The sequence below is a fragment of the Clavelina lepadiformis genome, chromosome 4 (assembly GCF_947623445.1).
Source record: "Clavelina lepadiformis chromosome 4, kaClaLepa1.1, whole genome shotgun sequence".
NCBI lineage: Eukaryota > Metazoa > Chordata > Ascidiacea > Aplousobranchia > Clavelinidae > Clavelina > Clavelina lepadiformis.
Window position 1 is genome coordinate 20,994,468 of NC_135243.1, and position 20,093 is coordinate 21,014,560.

General features: G+C 35.7%; 2 protein-coding genes across 2 annotated transcripts; both read right to left on the reverse strand.

Moving 5' to 3' along the window:
* Positions 1–1,060: 1,060 nt before the first annotated feature.
* On the reverse strand, positions 1,061–8,169 carry LOC143451381 (F-box/LRR-repeat protein 17-like). The gene is made up of 9 exons (XM_076951876.1): positions 6,131–8,169; positions 5,440–5,559; positions 5,176–5,330; positions 4,268–4,382; positions 4,051–4,182; positions 3,362–3,609; positions 2,923–2,999; positions 2,680–2,819; positions 1,061–2,210 (listed from the first exon to the last, which is right to left on the reverse strand). Exons 1-9 carry the CDS (start codon positions 6,260–6,262, stop codon positions 1,968–1,970), a joined length of 1,362 nt encoding a protein of 453 aa, XP_076807991.1. The 5' UTR covers positions 6,263–8,169; the 3' UTR covers positions 1,061–1,967.
* A 1,116-nt stretch (positions 8,170–9,285) lies between these two features.
* On the reverse strand, positions 9,286–17,849 carry LOC143451380 (LON peptidase N-terminal domain and RING finger protein 3-like). The gene is made up of 14 exons (XM_076951875.1): positions 17,360–17,849; positions 17,147–17,279; positions 16,849–17,023; positions 16,594–16,739; positions 16,359–16,477; positions 16,128–16,250; positions 15,374–15,773; positions 15,130–15,255; positions 14,803–14,968; positions 13,809–14,000; positions 13,533–13,685; positions 12,999–13,200; positions 10,388–10,492; positions 9,286–10,130 (listed from the first exon to the last, which is right to left on the reverse strand). Exons 1-14 carry the CDS (start codon positions 17,591–17,593, stop codon positions 9,972–9,974), a joined length of 2,433 nt encoding a protein of 810 aa, XP_076807990.1. The 5' UTR covers positions 17,594–17,849; the 3' UTR covers positions 9,286–9,971.
* Between the last annotated feature and the right edge of the window lie 2,244 nt (positions 17,850–20,093).

Below are 20,093 nucleotides of genomic sequence, written 5' to 3' on the forward strand. Positions count from 1 at the left end.
TTGTTGCGAGCAGTTATTTTCATCGATGAAAAACATCAAAACTGAAGAAAGAAACAGACTGACCGACAAACACTTAGCAAACATCCTAAGAATCAAAACGTCCTTTAATGAAAATGTTAACAACATCATAGCTGAAAAACAATGTCCATAATCTCATTGACTTTGTATTGTAGAAATAAATATTTATTTCTTTCTATGTGTGTGTTATTTGTTTCTATTTTCAAAGATGAAATTAATGGTTTTTAATTGTTTCTTTATGTACCCATTTTCCTTGAAATTTAATAGTTTCTGCGGCCCATTCAATTATTTCAAGTGACAATGCGGCCCATTATAATAAAAGGTTGGACATACCTGGTGCAGGGAATTAAAATGATGCAAAACTGAACCAAGCTCGATCCAGTATGATAGGTTGAAGGAAGACTTTCTTTGTTACTTTTGATGTTATAGCTAATGGCGATCATGTGACATCTCATTGTTAAACGCAGTAAAGCAAGTTGTCTTGTACATTACCAACCTAAACCAATATTAACTTTTTACGGCAATCTCAATTATCTATCTGCAAATGTTGAATCGCCAGTAATGATTAGCCTGGTGATCCATGCATCACAATCGTTATTAGCGTGGCTAGTAAATGGTCTGGCTTATAATTTCATTTAATGTTGTAGCCAGTCCAATGATGTATAAGTGCTAAAGTATAAGTGAATGATTGTTGGGCCCAAAATTGCAATCGTGAATTTAAAATTCCAAATTGCGAGAGTTAAAGATATTTGATTTTATTAGGATTTCATTGTGTAATAGCATAAAACATAGCCTACCTAAGTGACGTGCAAAATTTCAGGGAGCCCCATGTGGGATTTCTCGATTAATTGCATTTTTAGTTATTCCACCTCATAATAAAATAAACAAAGAAATTAGACCTTTATACAAGCATATACGGCGCCTTCACATTCTTAAAAGCAGCAAACCACTAAATTCACGTTTTCAATGGAGAATAAGCAATCAGGAAACCGGTTGCTAACTTCATGCTGGGTTGTAAGAATATCTGCACCTGACCCTGGATGAAAACAGTTCATTGGGTATTTTTTTTCTGCCTTCAAAATATGCATTTTGAACATTTTCATGACGCAACACAGGAAATTAAATAAAACAAAGACGAGATGTTCCTTTTAATACAGCTATGACTAAAAATCAGAATACGACAAAAATTACAAAATTGCGCAATGCAAAATAAGCTCGTTCTGTTCTGTTGTTATATTGTTGATTATAAGAAACAAAAGCGACATTGGTAAACAATTCATTGCAGACTAATCTAAAAGCCAGCAGATTTGCAAAGTTTACTTAACTCAAGACCAAAGCTTGAAACCTCGATACGAGGTCTAGCAATGGTTATTATTGCAAATGCTAATTACCACTACATCGACCATTCACCAGAATTTCCCTCAAACTATAAGCTTCAATAACTTAAGATTTGAGAGATTTAAGGTCTACAACATGTAATCAGCGAAAGTTTGACATCGAATAAATAGCTTTGTCACCTATTTGCGAAACATTCTTAAATTACAATTTCCATAATTTTCTCACAGTATTATATGACGATTGTCAAAATTGCCATTGATAAAATACGATTTTACGAAAAGCTTTCGAAAAGAGTTGATTAACTTAATTAACTGTGAATAGAATAAATTCAAAAAAGATCTTAGCACATTTTAAACAACACAAAAATATGAAGTATTATATCAATACAGTATGTAACTTAGGATGATTTTTTACCAATTTTGAATTTAAAATATATTGGGAACTTTCGAAGTAATACTTTGAAATAATCTATAAATTATACTGGAATTGGAAACAAAGTTGTAATAACGGTTATCGAATTTCTTCTAAATTCTTTCACATGTTTGACGCTGTCGCTTACAGCAAACTTCCTCAGAGTAGAAAAAAAACTAAAAAAGAAACAGCAACATAAATCACATCTTGATCGTGATGTATTCGATTTTTCCTCCGGTGCCAATTAAGCGCCGTGGTTTTCTTCGTGGGGGCGGCGGAGATCCACAAAGTTTTTGCATAATGAGTTCTTTGGTGACGATGCCGACTTCATCTTCGTGCCACTTGCCAGCTCGCATGAGCATTCGTTTGGCGTCTTGACGGAAAGTGGAAAAGGAAATATGCGGGTAGCGTTGTACAAGTAATTCTAATTCGTCTTCATCTGCCTTTAAAGTTATTGTAAATTTTCAGCTTAATTCAGCAAGTACAAGAAAAGAAAAATATATCATACTCAGTAAATATTATGACTTGATACTGATCATCTTGAAAGCATGACAACACAAAAAGTGTTTTCATGTTAGGATTCTATACAACAAGGGCCCCCAAAACGTCTATCATTCTTAACTTATTTAAATGTTTTATTTTTCAAACAAAGAAGCGGTTCCTTTGTTTTTTAAAGTTTGTTTGAGCCAAAATTGTTGAATATTTTATGTGCTAAACCTACTAAGCAGGTAAAAACGTAAAATAACTAGCATTTGGTACGGTAGTTTTTTAGCTAGTCGATCATTTTGTTGTGACTTTGCAAAAGTAGCTCAAAGGCTCAAAAAGTTCGCTGGTATACAACATATGATAATACAACATTAGTCTCCACTTTCAGTAATTTTTTAATATCAACATTATAAGATAACGACTTACTGAATCGCATCTTGTCATGCCAACATGTCTCAACTTGGGGAGGTTCTTGCACACGTTCTCCGCCCCTTTGTGAGTCACTCCAGTGTAGGGGACATTAATCTTGTAAAGGTTTTTGCCATATTTGGCCAGATAATCCATACCTGTAACAGTAAATACTTAACCACTGGAAAACTGCAGGTGGGTGTATTGGAAGATATATGGATTAAACAAACCGTTTATGATTCATCTGGAATGCTAACCTACCTACATCGGTAATTTTCATCGAGCCGAAATAAACAAATCCAAGATTCTTCAGATTTTTCACAGCTAATTCAACACATCTACGCAATGACAAAGTGTTCATGAGATAATTATAATGTAACCACCATGGTAATGCGGCAACCTATTGGATTTTGACCAAATAACCATTGCGTAATACTTATAAGCAATTCAGAAATGATTAGTTAGCTGGTTCCCATTTACAGCATAACAATCCAAAACAAAGCACATTTCCTCCATCGACATTGTGCAACAAGTTTATACATGTAGTGTAAACATGTTTTGAAATAATTCACAAATCATATAAAAACAAGCAACTGAAATACAACTTATCTCATAAAGACCAAAACTTTATTACAGGTCACTACGTTGTTGTAAATATCTTCCGGCTCATAACTTAATAATCATGGAACTCAACACTCACTTATCGTCGAACAAATCAACGCTTGTAGCGTGAAATATCTTCAGTTTTCGGCAGCTTGTCAGCACATGAACCAGATGTTCATAGCAGAGGCCCCTACACCGAGTTAAATCCAAGAATGTGAGGTTTGTGACGTACTTAAGTGGGATAATATCTTTGCTTACAACACCGGTGATTGCGATGTTTAATTTCTCCATGACTGGATTCTTCTTTTCCCGCTCACCTAATGCAGTGATGCTTTTGCCAGTAACCTACAGAAATAATTCAGACGTGACTTCAAGATTTATTGCACAACTAATATTGTAAACGAAAATATGTTGTGACATAATGAGGTAACCTTTTCACAACGTGTTAAGGTCATCATTCAAAGTGACACAAGACACCGATGAAAATTTTGATATTCTATTTGCCAGAACTATGCAAATAAAATTATAAACTGACATGAGGAAAATGACGGAACGGTATCTACATAGAGATTCTCTAAATAATTATGTCAATATCTTTATATCAGTATGATTGAAAGTCAATATTTTTGGCAAAATATGTTTTTGTGAACGACAAAACTAATTGATACAATGATATATAAATTTATTTACACTGTGAGACAATCAGTTTGGATGGTTAATTTTATCCTTATCAATGAACGTACCTGAACCTCTATCTAGTATAAGACAAAAGATTTGAAAACTCACTCCTGGAATTTGGCTCATAATAAGTTCTTTCAATTTCTTGCAATGCTTGACCAATGGTATAACTCCATCATCAGTTATGGTTCGATTTTGATTGATATTTAAATGTTCAAGATCTGGTAAGTGCTTTGCAAACTTTAACACAAAACAAAATGTGGTTGATTTGTTGAAAACCAGTACAGTGAATGAAGTAAAAACAGAGCATCAGATAAAATCTTACACTCTTTAAAGCTTCGTCAGTAAGTTGGTGGGTATCAACGTTCAAATGTCGAAGTTTTGTGCAGTTTGAAGCAATAACATCAATTGCATCATCACCAACATGACCTTGCATTGCACTAAAATGATTAAAGGTAAAATTCGAAGAAGACATTAAACAAAGTCGAAATATAACGTGAAAATATTTAAACAAAACATAATCTATCCAAGTTTAGCGTCACTACAATTAGTATATGCATATTATTGTATTCCTAAATAGCAAAAATAGGTTCAAAGGAAAATATGATCATAATATTGACTCTATTTATACACATGAAATAATTTAAAATGTAACCTTAGCAAAATTCACATACAATGCAAGTTATCTACGATAATAAGATGGTCAAGGAGAGTTTCAAACTTATTTTTTTCTGTTCAAGGTGAAGACACATAAATTTAATTCAAGGCACACATCACTGAATTACTATATTTCCAATTGTGACGGAATAAAAGTACTAGAAAATAAAACTTTAATTATGGAAAAAATATCTAAACATGGACTGGTAGGTAATAAGTTCAGCCTTCCAAAAAATATTACAATACAGTGCTCAAATACAGTACCGCTACTATGAAAGCAATGGCATTGAACAAAGTTTCTGTCAAGCAGCACTGTACTAGGAGTAGGAATCGCTAAGATACATTACAAACTGTCACTGGTCAATCCATGATTATCTCATCACAATAGGAAATATAGATACAAAATCTACAAGTACCAGTCTAAATAAAATCACAAATTCTTGCCGAATTACACACAATTTATATCTAGAGATCACTTTAAATGTAGGCACAGAAGTTTTTTATGTTAAGCTTAATTTCAGAAACTTAAGCCTAAAACATAAAATCTTATGTTCAATAGTTAAAATTTAAATTTACTTTTTCAAGTCTAGCTCTTGTAAGTTGGGGCATAGTTCTGAGAAGCGGATTATTCCTTTTGGCGTAACTAAGGTACTACCGCAATCAAGTAGAGATAAGTTTGTTACATTATCGCTGTGCCTTGCAGACTTTTCCAATATATCATCGGATACAGCCTGCAAAGAAAAGAAAATCACAGACTTTGGGAAATAAATGAAATTAATCTATCATGCCTTACACAATTTGCTTGCTATCCGATTACATTTAAACGTAAACAAACCTCACCTTTCGGTCTTCAAAATCGATCTTTTGCCAGAATTTACCATCAAAGCAAATCTGATACCAATATTTGGAGACCAAACAGGCGTCCAACACTCTATCCTCAACTGTGAGGTAGGAAAATATCTGCATAACATAACTTGCAATTAAAAAAGTAACTATGAGAATCTAAATTTTGGTAACAGTATGATACATCTTACATAAATTACGATACTTTAAATTTGGGGGTTCGACACTTGCTTTAGATTGGCATGATGTTCAAGTTAAGCTATATATATATAAAATGAACAAACATACAGTAAAGTGGAATTAGTGATAGACAGTTGATTTTATGAGGCAAATAAAATACTTAATTCTTCTTTAAAGATTCCATATATATCTGACAATTACAATTAGTTCTCTTTGCAATAACACTCTTTCTCTGAGCAAAAATAGAAACCAGGATGTGAAACTCAAGTTTGTGAAAGTATTTAAGAACATTTGTTTAGAATCTTATAAAAATGTCTTATAGAATCTATCAACACAATCTGATTTCATGCAAAATAGTCACTTTACCAGCATCAACTAAACAACTGCCCACATGAGGATAGAATAGGAGAAAGTTAGGACATAAATATTTAACCCTCAATACTCTATATCTGGATATTGGGCATAAATTGGCAAATACATACATACTTCATCGAAAACGCATAGTTACCTTGAGAAGAATGGAATATGGAAGGTCATGGATATGCTTGCATGTGCCAAAATTTATCCTTGATAAACTTTGTTCTAAACATGACACATCCGTAGACAGACTTGAATCATGAATTTCTTCTGATTGATTCATTAAATACAGCGATGTGTCTTAAGTTTTCTATGACAAAAGCAAATAAAACCTAGCTTTCAACACAGCACTGTGTGCCAAATTCCTACTGCTGATATGTAGCTAAATAGGTTAGATGAATTTTACACAATCTTCTTATTTCTAACAGCCAGAGACTACAGCAAGTCATTTTATCCTGCGGAGTGGAAAGTGTGGCTCACGCACGCTCAAGACATGTTGATTGCCAAGTATTATTCACCTATGTGGTGGTCCCAGGCGACAAGCAATATTCGCTTTGTTTGAGTCTCCTAAAATTTCACCATAAAAATGTTTGTTTCTGTGGCCGGGGGTATATATTCCATTTTTGTTGCAAATGCCAAGCACGGCTATATTTCCCACGAAAAGACAATAAACTCGAATATTTTAATTCAGTGGCTAGGTCAGTGTTTCCCGAGCTTTTTTCCGATAATAATAACCACCAGATAACATTGGCAGTGAGGACCAGCTTTTCTACTACGAGTTTTCTCATTGTTGGCAGTCAATTTGTTAATGTGCATTTCCAACTATTTCAAAAATCCGACTTAAAAAAATACATTCGTAAATAGTAATACTTTTAATATGTATATACTCCCATATTCCACTAGGTATAAAAAGTTTGCTTGGTTTCCTGTTATAAAATTTCAGCGGAAAGCCACTGGATTTTAGTTTCTAATCCAAAGGCTGCGGTACCAGCTAGTGCTATGTTTCAGGGATATCCACTAAGTATTGCCGCAAAACTGTTCAAACATTTATGAAACAATGCACGTGCAGCATAAAAGCAAATTAAATTTATGTACCTCAGTAACAACTTTAGTTTATGCACCGTATGACTATTCTGGTCACCGAACACGTCTGGTGCACATCACTTTGTTAATATAGTAGAGTAAATCTTCTACCAGTCTACTGGTCATATCAAAATGTCTGCAATAAGGTCTCCTTACTTCAATACTTTCATCAAAGTACCAGTCTATTCTAAGCTACCAATAGCTTGGTGTGGTACGATAACCTTTTTTCTCGGACCGAAGAAAATTTTGCACATAAGCTTGGCGATCATTCCTCATCGCTCGAGCTATAGCCTTTGTTCTCGTTCCAACTGTCACACATTGTTTTTCATGTCGTACAGATTGCTCAAATTTAGAAGAGTTTGTTTATCAGGACCAATGAACAGGAGCAAGCGTCATTAATACCTTGCCCAAGACCATTACAAAGGCTGAGCCACTGGGTATCGAACACGAGCCACAATATTGTCAGTCTAGTACCAGTATGGAATGTAAGTTCTTTATTGCACCGGACTGCGTAATTTTCTAAGACTGAACAGAACAAAGCATATAAATCGTGGCTTATAAAATTAAGTAAATACAATAGTTGAAACAATGTATACTTAGTTGTGACTTGTGATAAAACGATAGATAAATGACATGCTTGATTTTCTGTACATGCAAAAAATCCAATCTGTCGTTGTTATATAGTTTTCTTGCAATGAAGGGATGTTCAAGCAGGTTTTCAAAAGTATCTTAATTATAAACTTAAACAATTCGACTGCCAAAAGGAAAGTGTGCAAAACACACTCATAAGGCAAACAGAGAAAACGCGAAACTTTCAAGCATGTCTCAGAAGTCAGTGTGTTGTCGGCACGTTGTGTAGGCTAGTTTTACTGTGAATTTCAGAATAGTTTCGCCAGTCGGCCTTCCAGCCTTTCTGCAATTCTTTTATAGGTGTGGACGCGGGCGTCAAGGCCAAGTCGTACTGTAGGTTACCAGTACCTTCGACATTAGACCTACACTTTACGCATTATCGATATCGATTACATAAAGGCAAGAAACACATATACCGCCGGTCTAATTGCCATTTGGCAGGCTAGCATAAATCATAAAGCAAGTTCTTAGGCTATTTAACATTTTGTCTATGTTTCACCGTTGGAGTTGGGCACATCTTGCACCGGCAAACGGTAAATCCCCTCTAAATTGACAAAATTATATAAAAATCTAAACGAAAGATTTGAAAACAAGAATATGAAATTGATAAAACAAATAAAAAATGGCAAAATAAACGTCATTGGGACTACATGCAACTAATAAAACTTTAATTTCGAACGCTACCACGTGGTTATAGTATCAAAATATTTACCATCGGAATGACTTGAAGAGGAGAGGCAGGCTTGTAGCGGTCGCCACCGGCACCAAGTCCACTACCTATCGGCAGTATACAACGCTATTTGCCGAAAAAGTCAGTGTATTTTCCGCCATTGTATTGTACACTTCACAGTTCGCATTTCGAGTCAGTCGACTTTAAGACTGGGAGGCACATAGATGGTCATTGGAGGTGTGCCTTGACTTGATCCAATTAGTAATTTGACTCGATTTGACTTAAGTCAACTTCACAAATGACTTGACTTGACTCGAGTCCTAAGAAAATGACTTGGTTACAGTAATGGCCGCAGTTGAGGATTAGAAACAGGTCAACAACATATATATGGCGTAATGCTTGCCGAAACCCGAAGTATATCTAAAGTGTTTTCACGTTAAACAAGTTATCGCTAGATGTCGTCATTAAGCAATGTTTTACGAAAATTTGCGAAACAAGCAAAAACAGGATTCCAAACGAGTGGGATGAAACGAGAGCATAAACAGTAGCTATCATCGATCACCGTTGAACAACAACAAGGTAATCTGTTTACGTAAGAAAAGTTGTTTTCGTAAGACTCGCCCTCATATAGACTAAGCTTCATCTCAAGTGGATTTAACTGGTTTGAACAAGATACAAGCTGTTTGTCCCTTGAATAGAAGGCAAGCGGAAAGCTTAATTGTTTGCCTTTTATAACCAACTGTTGCAATTAATATAACTACAGCAGGGAAATTTATAATACTATTTTATTATACACAAAAAACACTGACATGTTTGGCAGCGTTGAGCTTTTTAACCGGCAGCTTGTTTTTTAACTTGCACGTGAATGCTCTGCCAACTGTTTTGTAGGTGACTGATAACGCTCTTTATTGACATGCCACGAGTTTGTTTCTTTGGCGAATTAATTTAATTGACAATATACAATAACAATACTGTATACAACACAAATCACGGAAAAGCGTTCGCTTAACGTTTGAAGAAGAACAAAAAACATATAGAAGGGATAAGATCGATATATATTGCATTATTTTTGTATAATGTATGCAAATGTACGTAAATGAAATTGTGTGTAATTTTGATTTGCTGTACCTTTGGTCCGCCAATATGCACATGCGGCGCAAAATTTCAATCTGAGGGGTACGCAGCAGGTACTTTTGAAATAATAACAAAAGCGGCGAAAAAATATGAAACATAAGAGAAACATCACCCAGTTTTGCCACAAAGTGCAAGCAAGCGTAAAAATAAGTTAAAAAACATTCTGCAGCCTTAAACATTATTTTCGGCAAAATAAAAGGAAACAAAGTTCATATTTACAAAAACTTGTTTTCGATAAGCGAAGTATCGTGGTAAATACCGGCAAGAGTGTGAGCAAACGTTTGGAAATGTGATTCACAGGCGCACTCAAATTCACAGACAACCAACATTTTCCTCTTGCGAAGGATGGCGATCCCATAGTGTACACACAGCCTTTCTTCCTCACCGCCAACTGTGCTACGCCTTCGGCTATCGCAAGCGCACTCGAAGGTGAAGTTTAAAGAAACAGAAATTCCATGTATTTTTTCTTCGAACTTCATCTCTCCGTGTTTCTCCTTTTCAGAATCGCAAAGATCTTGCGAAAAATACCGAGTCGTTTGAGCAGGTCTTCGTTTCCCAGAATCGTAGCCTTGACGCGGTCTTCAACTGGTAAAATTGCTAAAACCCACCACAGCCAATCAGGCCCGTTCTCTGTCTGTGAGCAAAAAGATGGTGATTGTTACATAACTCTGACGAATTCCAGCGCGTTATCGCTTATAACAGGGATACAAATATAGACTCGTGTGGTCGCCTCGGGCGTATTGTATAATACCTATATATTGTATTATACAATATTATAATATTTTATAATTGTATAATATAAAAAATAAGGGCCTAAACCTAAGGAATATAGAATTAAAACCTATCCAATAGCTTAGTTTAAGCTAACTGGGAACAGTAATCAAAACTTACATTAATTTTGTTATCCTGAGCTGGGAAATCGCCAAAATGACTTTTAATACGTGTTCTTGTGTCCACTGGTAACTTTGTGAACCACTCCACGGCATCGTTGTAAACCTTTTTTTTTTAAAACAAAAATTATTTAGCATTAAGTTGCTTAAAAACTTCAATTGATACGTTGATAGAGATATAAAAATTTTGATTTCTGGGTCGTAATGACTCGATTCCAACTCGAGTCACTTTTCACAAAGACTTGACTTAATTCCTTTCTAAAAAACAACTTAAACAACTTGACTTGAGTCAACTTTTGCAAAGACCCGAATTGATTCGATCCTAGTTGATTAGGTTTTAGTATTAAGGTAAAAAGATTTTTTTCTTTCGTCCAAACCATTAAGGTGTGACTTGAAATGAACGTTGTTTAACTACTGTATGCGTTCACGGCCGCAAAATAATGCAAGTTTTCAAACTTTTTAAAGGTATCTTGTTGACAGAAACAGTGTTTTTGTTTTTGGTATGGCTTGGCTTCAGGTATCAATTGACTCGACTTAACTCAAGTCCTATTCGCCAAATGACTCGGGTCACTTCTTCCAAAAGACTCGACTTGACTTGAGTTTTAAACGGTAAATTCTTGCTTGGAGACTCGAGTTTAATGACTTGGTTAAGACAATGTAATTAATTACAAGGAATTGAAATCCGTTTTAAAATAGTGATATTTGTCTGTGTTGTGACTCTAGCCTGTCTTTCTAATATCAAACTAAACAAACATATATAACCTATATCTTCATCGTAAAAATGGAAATACCCAGGTCTTTTCTGCTGTAAGCCCCGTGCGTTTTAGGAACTCGAGAGTGGAAACGAAAACAATTATTAATCAGACGATTTAGTATTTTAGTCGATACCACAAGCACTTAATAACATTGAAAACGTTTACGATCTTTTTCGTAGGTCATTTGAAATATATTAAAGTCATTATCACCAGCGCATGACTCAATGAATTAAGACCGACCTACAGAGCAAATGTGTCGTTGAAAATGTTACGTAATTTTCTCAAACAACTTTTTCAAACACGACTGCTCCACGTAGAGCCGCGTTGCGTAAGGTATTATGCAACGGCAAATAGTGTTCAATTTAGCACTTTATTCAGCTCAGACAACACGGATAATTGCGATAAGTGCGACGATGGGGAATGACTGATCAGAACATGTATGGCCACAAACGATTAATATTACGTTATGTTATGTTAATGATATTGTTTGCGCACTTGAGGTGGCCTACGTGTTGTAAATCGCTATAGCCGTTTGTAATACGCGACGATAAAAACTAAGAGAGGAGAGGTTTTATTTCGCCACCACAACAGTTCTTAAACACAGTATTATACAACCAAATTTCGACCTTCACCAGCCAACTATGGTGCAAATTTGTGACAAACCTAAACGCTCCAGATGAACGTGAGGCAAAAAACAAGCCGCTTATTTAAAAACACCAAAACAGTATTTATCATACAGCACCGTTCCCACACTGTGGAAGCAATTAACTCAACGGCACTTATATGTGAAAACGATGATCAGGATCATTTGAATACACCGCGCTGTTTTAAGTGCTGTGACGTCATATCCGCAGTAATCAACGCATGGAACACTACAGCTGTGGTTTAGAGTCTACTGTAGACGATAACATTTTTAGTAGTTTTGTTAAATGTTTTCAGAAATGGTTGCGTAATAGTTACATATTTATGATTTGACTACAATCAGTTAGCAGCAAGTATCAACAACGTAGTTACGGTAAATGTGCTATGACATGATGTTTTCGTCTCAACAACACCAGTTGATTTTCGTGGTTGTTATCGATGAGAACTTGCCATTAATTGGGATTACGTCAATTTAAAAACAATCAGCTCTATGAAGTAGAAACGCGTAAACAGATTTTACAAACTCATTAAAGGTGTAAAATTGTTTGGTTGTTTGTTGTATTAACATGAAGTTAAGATCGTAATTTCATGTTAAACGCAAATAACCAACAATCGAAATTCATCTGGAAAGGGGCCAATTTGCTACAGCACATTTCCCAGTTTTCAAATTTAACCGAAACTATACAACGGATAGTTTAAGCGTTAAAGGCTTGACAACGCTATTTGCACTGTTACATAACAATCGCACGTAGGCACTGATGCGAAACGAACATTATGTAACACATGAGCCTGCGGCGGTGCGCCACTTCGTGGAAAATAAAGGTCAGTCGTGTGAAACACTCGACCATTGGTAAAATGGCTGAAGTAGCCAAATAAGTTGAAATAAAATCGCAATACAAAGGCCTGAAGTTTTTATTTTATTTAACCGCATGTTTGATACCGTATTACAGTAGGATAATGAGGCTTAATAATTCTGTTAATCTCTACTGCATTTTTGTTTACCAAGTTTAGTAATTAATGTTTATTAATACAATAGGACCTGGTATAAACGTGCTATAATAAGTAACAAAAACATTTCCAACGTTATTTGTCAACGGAATAACTGTGATCTGTTATAACGGCCTCCGCAAAATAACACGAAACCTGTACCTAGCCATACATTCATGTCACTAATTACACCCAAGTATAGTTGATCATTAACTAATTACAACTTACCACGGTCATTTGTTGCTCAATCATGTCCACGTCCGCTTCTTTTCGATCGACGATGAATTTGATTTTAGCGACGTTATAACCATCCTGCACCCGGCAATCCGACGTCCGGAATCGGCGAAACCCCGCACTATCCACAACCGACCGGCCATCCAGGAAAAACGTGACGTCCCGAACTTTTAACATTGTCCCGACTTCGTGGTGCCTAATTTGGACAATATTCCATGTGAATTGAGCCTGAAGATTTACAACCAAACGGCCGTTTCCAAATGAGCACCGCTTTTGGAAAGGCCACATATGCGTAAGTTTTGGCAGTTTGAAAATTCAAAAATTTCTGGAGGCGTCCAACGCGGTTGAGGAGTTTAGGTATATGAAGTAGAACTTGCATTTAGATCAGAACGGTAAGTTAGAGCTTTGATGTCGAAACTAACATTCAACCAAAACGCATAAAAAACGAGGGGGCAAATCATCCTGTTGTGGGGTTTCGAACAATTTATCTGAATAGCTTGCATAAGAACAAAAAGAAAACAAACTTACGGCTTCCCTGGCACCGGCATACACATGCCGAACTCCTTATCGTTGTGCTCCAAACATCTTCGAAGCATCAGCCGATATCTTGGCTCAAATATGTGCAAAGGACACGGGACCGAAGGGAAGGCGATCGTACACACGAATATCGGTTGGGCTTGGCTGTGAATGAGAATGATAACACGATGTTACTTGCTAAACCAAGGCATTCGAAAACTTCGCATGTAACTGGCCGCATTGTGTAGCGTGCCTCACCCAAAAACCAAACGCGGATTCGTATCTTACTTTAGTTCTTCTATTTCTTCTTCGTGTTGTTGTTGCCTTTCTTTAAGCTGTACGGCCAGATACTGATTTATGATATTTTTGGTCACATAGTCGCAGATGGGGTGCAACTTCTCCATTGACTCGGCGGCGTTTGCCATGTAATGATGCATTGAACGTTTGCATAGGGGACACTGCGCGTTGTGATCCAAACACCTACCGTGATAAAATATTTTAAATACAGTTTTCAAGCCACCATGGAGCATGTACATATGAATAGGCTTGCTTTACATAATGAGGCTCACAGCCGGTGAAGCATAGCATGTTTTTTTCTTTAAATGTCGCTTTGACTAAATTATAATTTGCAAGATGACTGCCATTATCGAACATTTAGAAATCACGTAAACACTACTGTCACCTTCTGTAGCCCTGGGGCGTAAAAATCAATCAGTTTAGCATCAATGCTTTAAAAGCTTGGGTAAAAAGTTATTCCATTTTTTCCATCAGCTTTAAACTCACAACAGTTGATGTGTCATGAACTTGTAACTCATATAATTACAAGTTCATGAAAAGAAGTGAAATGATCATTTTTTTGTGAAAATCTCATTACTTCATAATTATAGTAGTATCGCTATCGGTTCAAACACACACAAAATTAAAATGACTATCCATTGACTCGAAATAGGCAACCAAAGCGCATTGGTAAGTTAATGGTAGAACTTGTTTCAAACAACGATCTCAAGTGACGTCTGCGCTATTGAATTTTGCGGTTAAGTTACATAAAACAGAGATAAAGTGAAGCTATGCAACATCAATGTGCTGTTGCTTCTTAAGCGTACTCTCCTCAAAAAGTTAGATTATGCAACATAATCGATGAGAAGATTATGTAAGAGTCTTATATAATCATGAAAAGCGGTCAAGGTCACGTCTGACAAATTCAAATTATGTGTCATTACAGATATCTTTTGGTATCATCATATTATACAATAAGAAATCAAAGCTAGTAATAGATGCACACCTTTCAATGCAGAGGAGGCAGAAAATGTGGCCACATGGGGTACACACTGGATCGTAAAACAATCTCATGCATAGACTGCATTCGAAATCACTGGCATCGATTAATGTTTGATCCACGTTGCGTTGCAATGTTGTGGTGCTTATACTTAACAAACCACCAACCGCCACTGAAACAAGGAAAATAGGGTTAGAGAATAACACACAGGAGGGGTCAGGGTTTCACAAGTAGTCATTAAGGCACAAGTTATTAAGGTGATATTCTAGGCTAATTTCACCCATTGAACCATATGGAAATTGTCATAAATTAAGAAACTTCACGTCCTAATACCTTCTCTGTTAAAGGACATGTTACAAATTGTCTGTAAGTCACGGGTTACAGCACTTTCAGTGTTGAACAAAAGTCTGTCAATTTCACTTTCCAATTCAGGTGTTAAATGGACGGGTATAAGTTGGCCTGAAAAATATATTACATTGTACAAGTCTCCGAAAATGCAAAAGACATATATAATCGTTATTAACTATCAGCACGTATTTTCTGAAAAAATGTTAACAAGGTTAGCATAAAAATTTACCTTTCTCGTCAATGACTGGTTCTTGCTCTAATTTGATCCTAATTTCTTCATAGGAAATATCTACAGGGAAGTGGGAATGGAGTAGGCATGAGCCCATCTCACAGGTGTCTTCAGATTTGATTTTTAGTTCAGAAGCATAACCATGTGGTAAATATTTAAACGTTTTCTCTTCAACCTCGTTGGATGATCCAACTCCTTCACAAAACACGTCAGAGGCACCTAGTAGTCCAACAACATCTTTTGATGAAGTCGAAAGGTGGCAAGGTAATTTATATGGGGGGGAGGTGCTACATGACCCATGAGAGCGTTTTTTATTTGTAGGTGATCTACAGATAGGTGGCAAGCTTTTTGAGTCGGATTCTTCCCGCTCTTCAGTGTGGTGTATTATTTGGGTAAGTATCTGTGGAACAAATTTCAACCAGTTTAACACTGTGAGAGTTTCCACGTTTGCATCCGTTTTATCAATTTTTACCAGAAAATGAATGGTAAAATGGTTTTAACGTTAACTTAACTAGACAAAGCAAACAACAGAAATAAAAATAAATAGCAGATTTGTGTTGTGCCTAGTGCGTTGAACAAAGATATATATATTCACATGTTTCATACATGTATTTACACAGTTACCACTTAAGGCACTATTTCAATCACAAACCGTTTAATCAGAATTTTTACTTTAAATGATTACGAAAAACATTTCAATGTTAAATTTTCATTGAGAAAAAAAAACGAAGAAGGTTTCTGGCAGTAATTGTACCTTTCTGACTTTGTTCCTCGAACAAACTTTGCTTGGTTCAAGAACTAAGCTAATAAAGTAAGCAATCAAGGCTTCTTCTACGCAGCCAAGCTTGTACAGAATCTCACCTTTCACATAATACGCCTGAAAAATAACAAATAAAATAATTTTTTTTTCGGGAACAATTTATTTGTATCTACAACAGATATGTAACAATCATAAAAATCTTAAATTTGACTTCCTATGGCTCACCTCTGGCCAAGCATGGGCAAGTTGGCAAACTTTAAAAATGTCTTCCAGGGCTTCATCAAAAAGATTTAAAAAATAATAGGCTTTTGCTCTGTGCAGTAGAGCCATATGACTTCCAGGAACTAATAAAAATACAAAGATAAGACAAAACAAAATCAAAACGTTTTCTCTGATAAGAACATCTCCAGGACAAACATACAGATTACAAAAAATATAATATTTATCAAATTCAACTTACCACAAGATAATGCTTCCGATAACACTTTGACAGCTTCTCCATAGTTTTGTTTGCTTAAATGATTAATTCCTTTCTCAGTTAGGGATCTTCCTTTGTATTCCACTGAATGCCATTTTTGCAATATGCGAACCAGTACAATGTTGAACCTAACAAAAAAACAATAGAACAATCTTGCGTAAGCGACTGTCATTCCTCAGGCATCCATCTAACATATTTCGACCAGCCAGGTATTTGGAATAATATAATTGTATGTACCTATACAATCTGAGTTCTTCTTGCTTAAGAGGCTTGCTGCACACAACACAGTTTTGCATTGTCGAAATCCAAAGACAGGACTGGCAAAAGGTGTGACCACAGGGGAGAGTGACGGGATCATAAAGTAACTCGTAACATCTCTGGCATGAAAAATCATCCATAGCAGGAAAGGAACCTAGCAATAAAAAACATCAAACGTCATCATTGTGAAATTTCACTGAGCTTTTTCAATGTAAAACCACCAAAACAAACACTTAAGGAAGAAGAAGAGCATTTTAATAGGTTTTCAACGGCGTACCAGTGAAGACTTTTGAACTGCCTTGTGATGTCTCTTTACTGGAAGCGGCGATTTTCGACGAACTACGACCGAGAAGCGTTGCAATAACAGCGGTAACTTTATGAGCCTCTGTATTGATTTCTGAAGATGTAACCTGCGCAGAGTGCAACGACGTGTAAAAAATGCCAAGTGTTAAAAATAAAAATGTTTACTAAAATTCAAAACCAAACATACCTTGGCTGCAATTTCCTTAACAATGCTTCTAAGTTCAAGTTTTATTTTACTCTTCTGGGACTGCCGCTGAGGAGACACAATGGTTTTAAGCAATTGCCGATCAGCAGTCAGCTTCGACTTCAAGTTCAGCTTTTCTTTTATATTAACAGAAACACTTTTTTCCAACAACAATGCAGAATCAGCTCCAATATTCAATGAGTTGCTAGCATCCAACATCGCATGAATCTCAGACATGTCACATATCACAGAGATAAACTTATCCACCAGGTTAAGTTTTGTTAGAATCTTTAGTGCCTCAAACACAGAAGCATTTGGTTATGTTTACGCACACATTAAGTTACTAATAAGCCTGTTGGACAAAACATGCAAATAATAACACTGGTAAAATTAAAGTCTTCTAAAATTACCCTACATAAGTGGGCTATCGTTGCACAATCCTGACAGGTTCTGCAGTTAGGCTGGTTTGCTTGTTTTAATATTTTGATGTGTGAAGATAGTCTCACCTATTTGAAAAAGGCAATAGTTTGAACTTAAATGACAAGCAAAAATAAGTTTCATAAGGTTTGGGGGTGCCACATTGAAGTTTATGAACATTATCTAACATCTCAACAACACCAATATGAAAGTTATCAATCCAGCTTATAAGTCATAATCCACTCACTGACTTATGAAAGATACTTCAGAATTCAACGATTCTAGGTAAGTTTGGAGTAACTAATAAATTAAACAAGTCTTGCATAAGTATGGCAGAGTCCTTCTACAAAAACCTTTTGACGTACTCTCTTTTAGCTAAGTCTTTACAGTTTGTGTGGTACAACATACCGAAACACAGCAGTGGCATTTCACCTGTCTTAACATTGCCTTCTTCTGTAAGCGGTGTTGAATAATAAAATACAGTTTATAGCTATCTACAATCGTAATAAGCCATAATTTCATTCTGTTAAATGTTTTCTTTACGCCGTTTGCGAGGAAATTTCCTCTCAAATGCGCCAAACATTGTTATGACACCATCTACACAGAAATAGTTCCTTTCTTTTGGTCTCCGCTGAACTGTTATGTAATATTAACCCTGGGCAGTTACGCTTGAGTGAGTTTTGCTGTTGCATAACGTATTTATTCTAACGTCACATCGCAGCGTTTAAAGAGAAGAACAGCACATGTTCTTCTTATATATTATATAACGTAAGTTAGTTAAAACTGTATTCAAAGAAAGGTCGTAGCTACTCCCTCTATCAACCAAAGCGTTTTACCACGTAAGCCATGGTACCGTTTGAAATTTTAATATTAGTATGGCAAACAGTTACATCTGTCATATGTTACGTAAAATGACGTAATGGTTAGAACTCATACAATGGGAAACCAAACACGACGCCATGAAATTCCGAGATTGAGTACCATTAGTTGTTTTCGAAAGGAAGAACTAAGTTTTAATGATAAAAAATAAAAAACAATTTATTTTGCTGAGTTGATGGTTTACTTGCTTGGCTAACAACTTTCAGATTTAACTAAGAATCTTCTTCAAACAAATGTAACGTAGCTTATGTACACATTTGCCTAAAATTTGCGCTCAATTCAAATAAAACATTTCATAATCGTTTAGTTAAACACAAATATTATGGTGTACCAGGTGTCGCCGGATGAGGTTATGTAACGATTCACTTTGATGAAGAACTTTTGATAAACCTTCTGCTAGAAAAAATAACTGTGTAGGCTACTATAGTTGGGAAAGTTTTATTCTAACAGCCTTAATGCGGGAACAGCACTGACGATCTTACTGACTTTTCACTTTGACATCACCGAATTATCAAAGGTCACTGACAAAGTTGTGGTTAGAATAAAACAGTAAAAATTTTAATGTATTCACTTTGAACTTGCTGTGATAAAGCACGTGGGTCCTAAGTTATGCTTGATTTGATCAGAAATATAGCCCATATTAGAATACAAACAACCAAAATACGATCGATTCATTGGCCCAAAAGTCAATTAAGCTACATTAAACTGGATGTTAAACCACGGTTTGCCGAAAAAGACAAACAATCGCTGTCGTACAAAAAATTCCTAGGAAAAAATTTATTGTTGAAATGTAAAACATTCAAATAGCAAAACCTTATTTCCTACATATTTTTTTCATACTTTCATTTATTATTACAGGAGCATATAAACTACATTTCAGCTATTACCAATTAACGTGCATTATTTGACTTGACACAATGTCGTAATTTATTAAAGAAACTTTTTGTATTAGCAAACACCATTAACTAAATTTATCTTATTGTCATAGGCTAAACAGTATTGCAGGTCCGGGCTGGGTGAACAAGCATAAGATGATTCCTACTAGGACGTAAAAGTTTGACAATTTGTTAAAAACAATACTTTTACTTCATGCATACGGAAAATCCACTTATGGTTGGCATTATAGGCTAAGGGTCAAAATACCCGTATAATGGAACGATATATGGGGCAGCCTTTATGGTAGGAAGCAAAAATTCCACCAAATATTATGATTGTATTAGCCGCAAGTGATGCAATAGTACGGTTCTTGCTGGAGTGACAGCATAATATATTCACTAATTACAACACTTCGTGGTGTTACAGCACTAGTGTTATTGGCCGATTTTGGGAAAACTTTGAGCATAGATCGAGGAAAATAACAAGTTAAAAACTGTTTAAGTAGCCTAGACGTATACTGGGAATTCTCAAACATTTGGGGTTCTACTTGGTCTATTAATAAAAT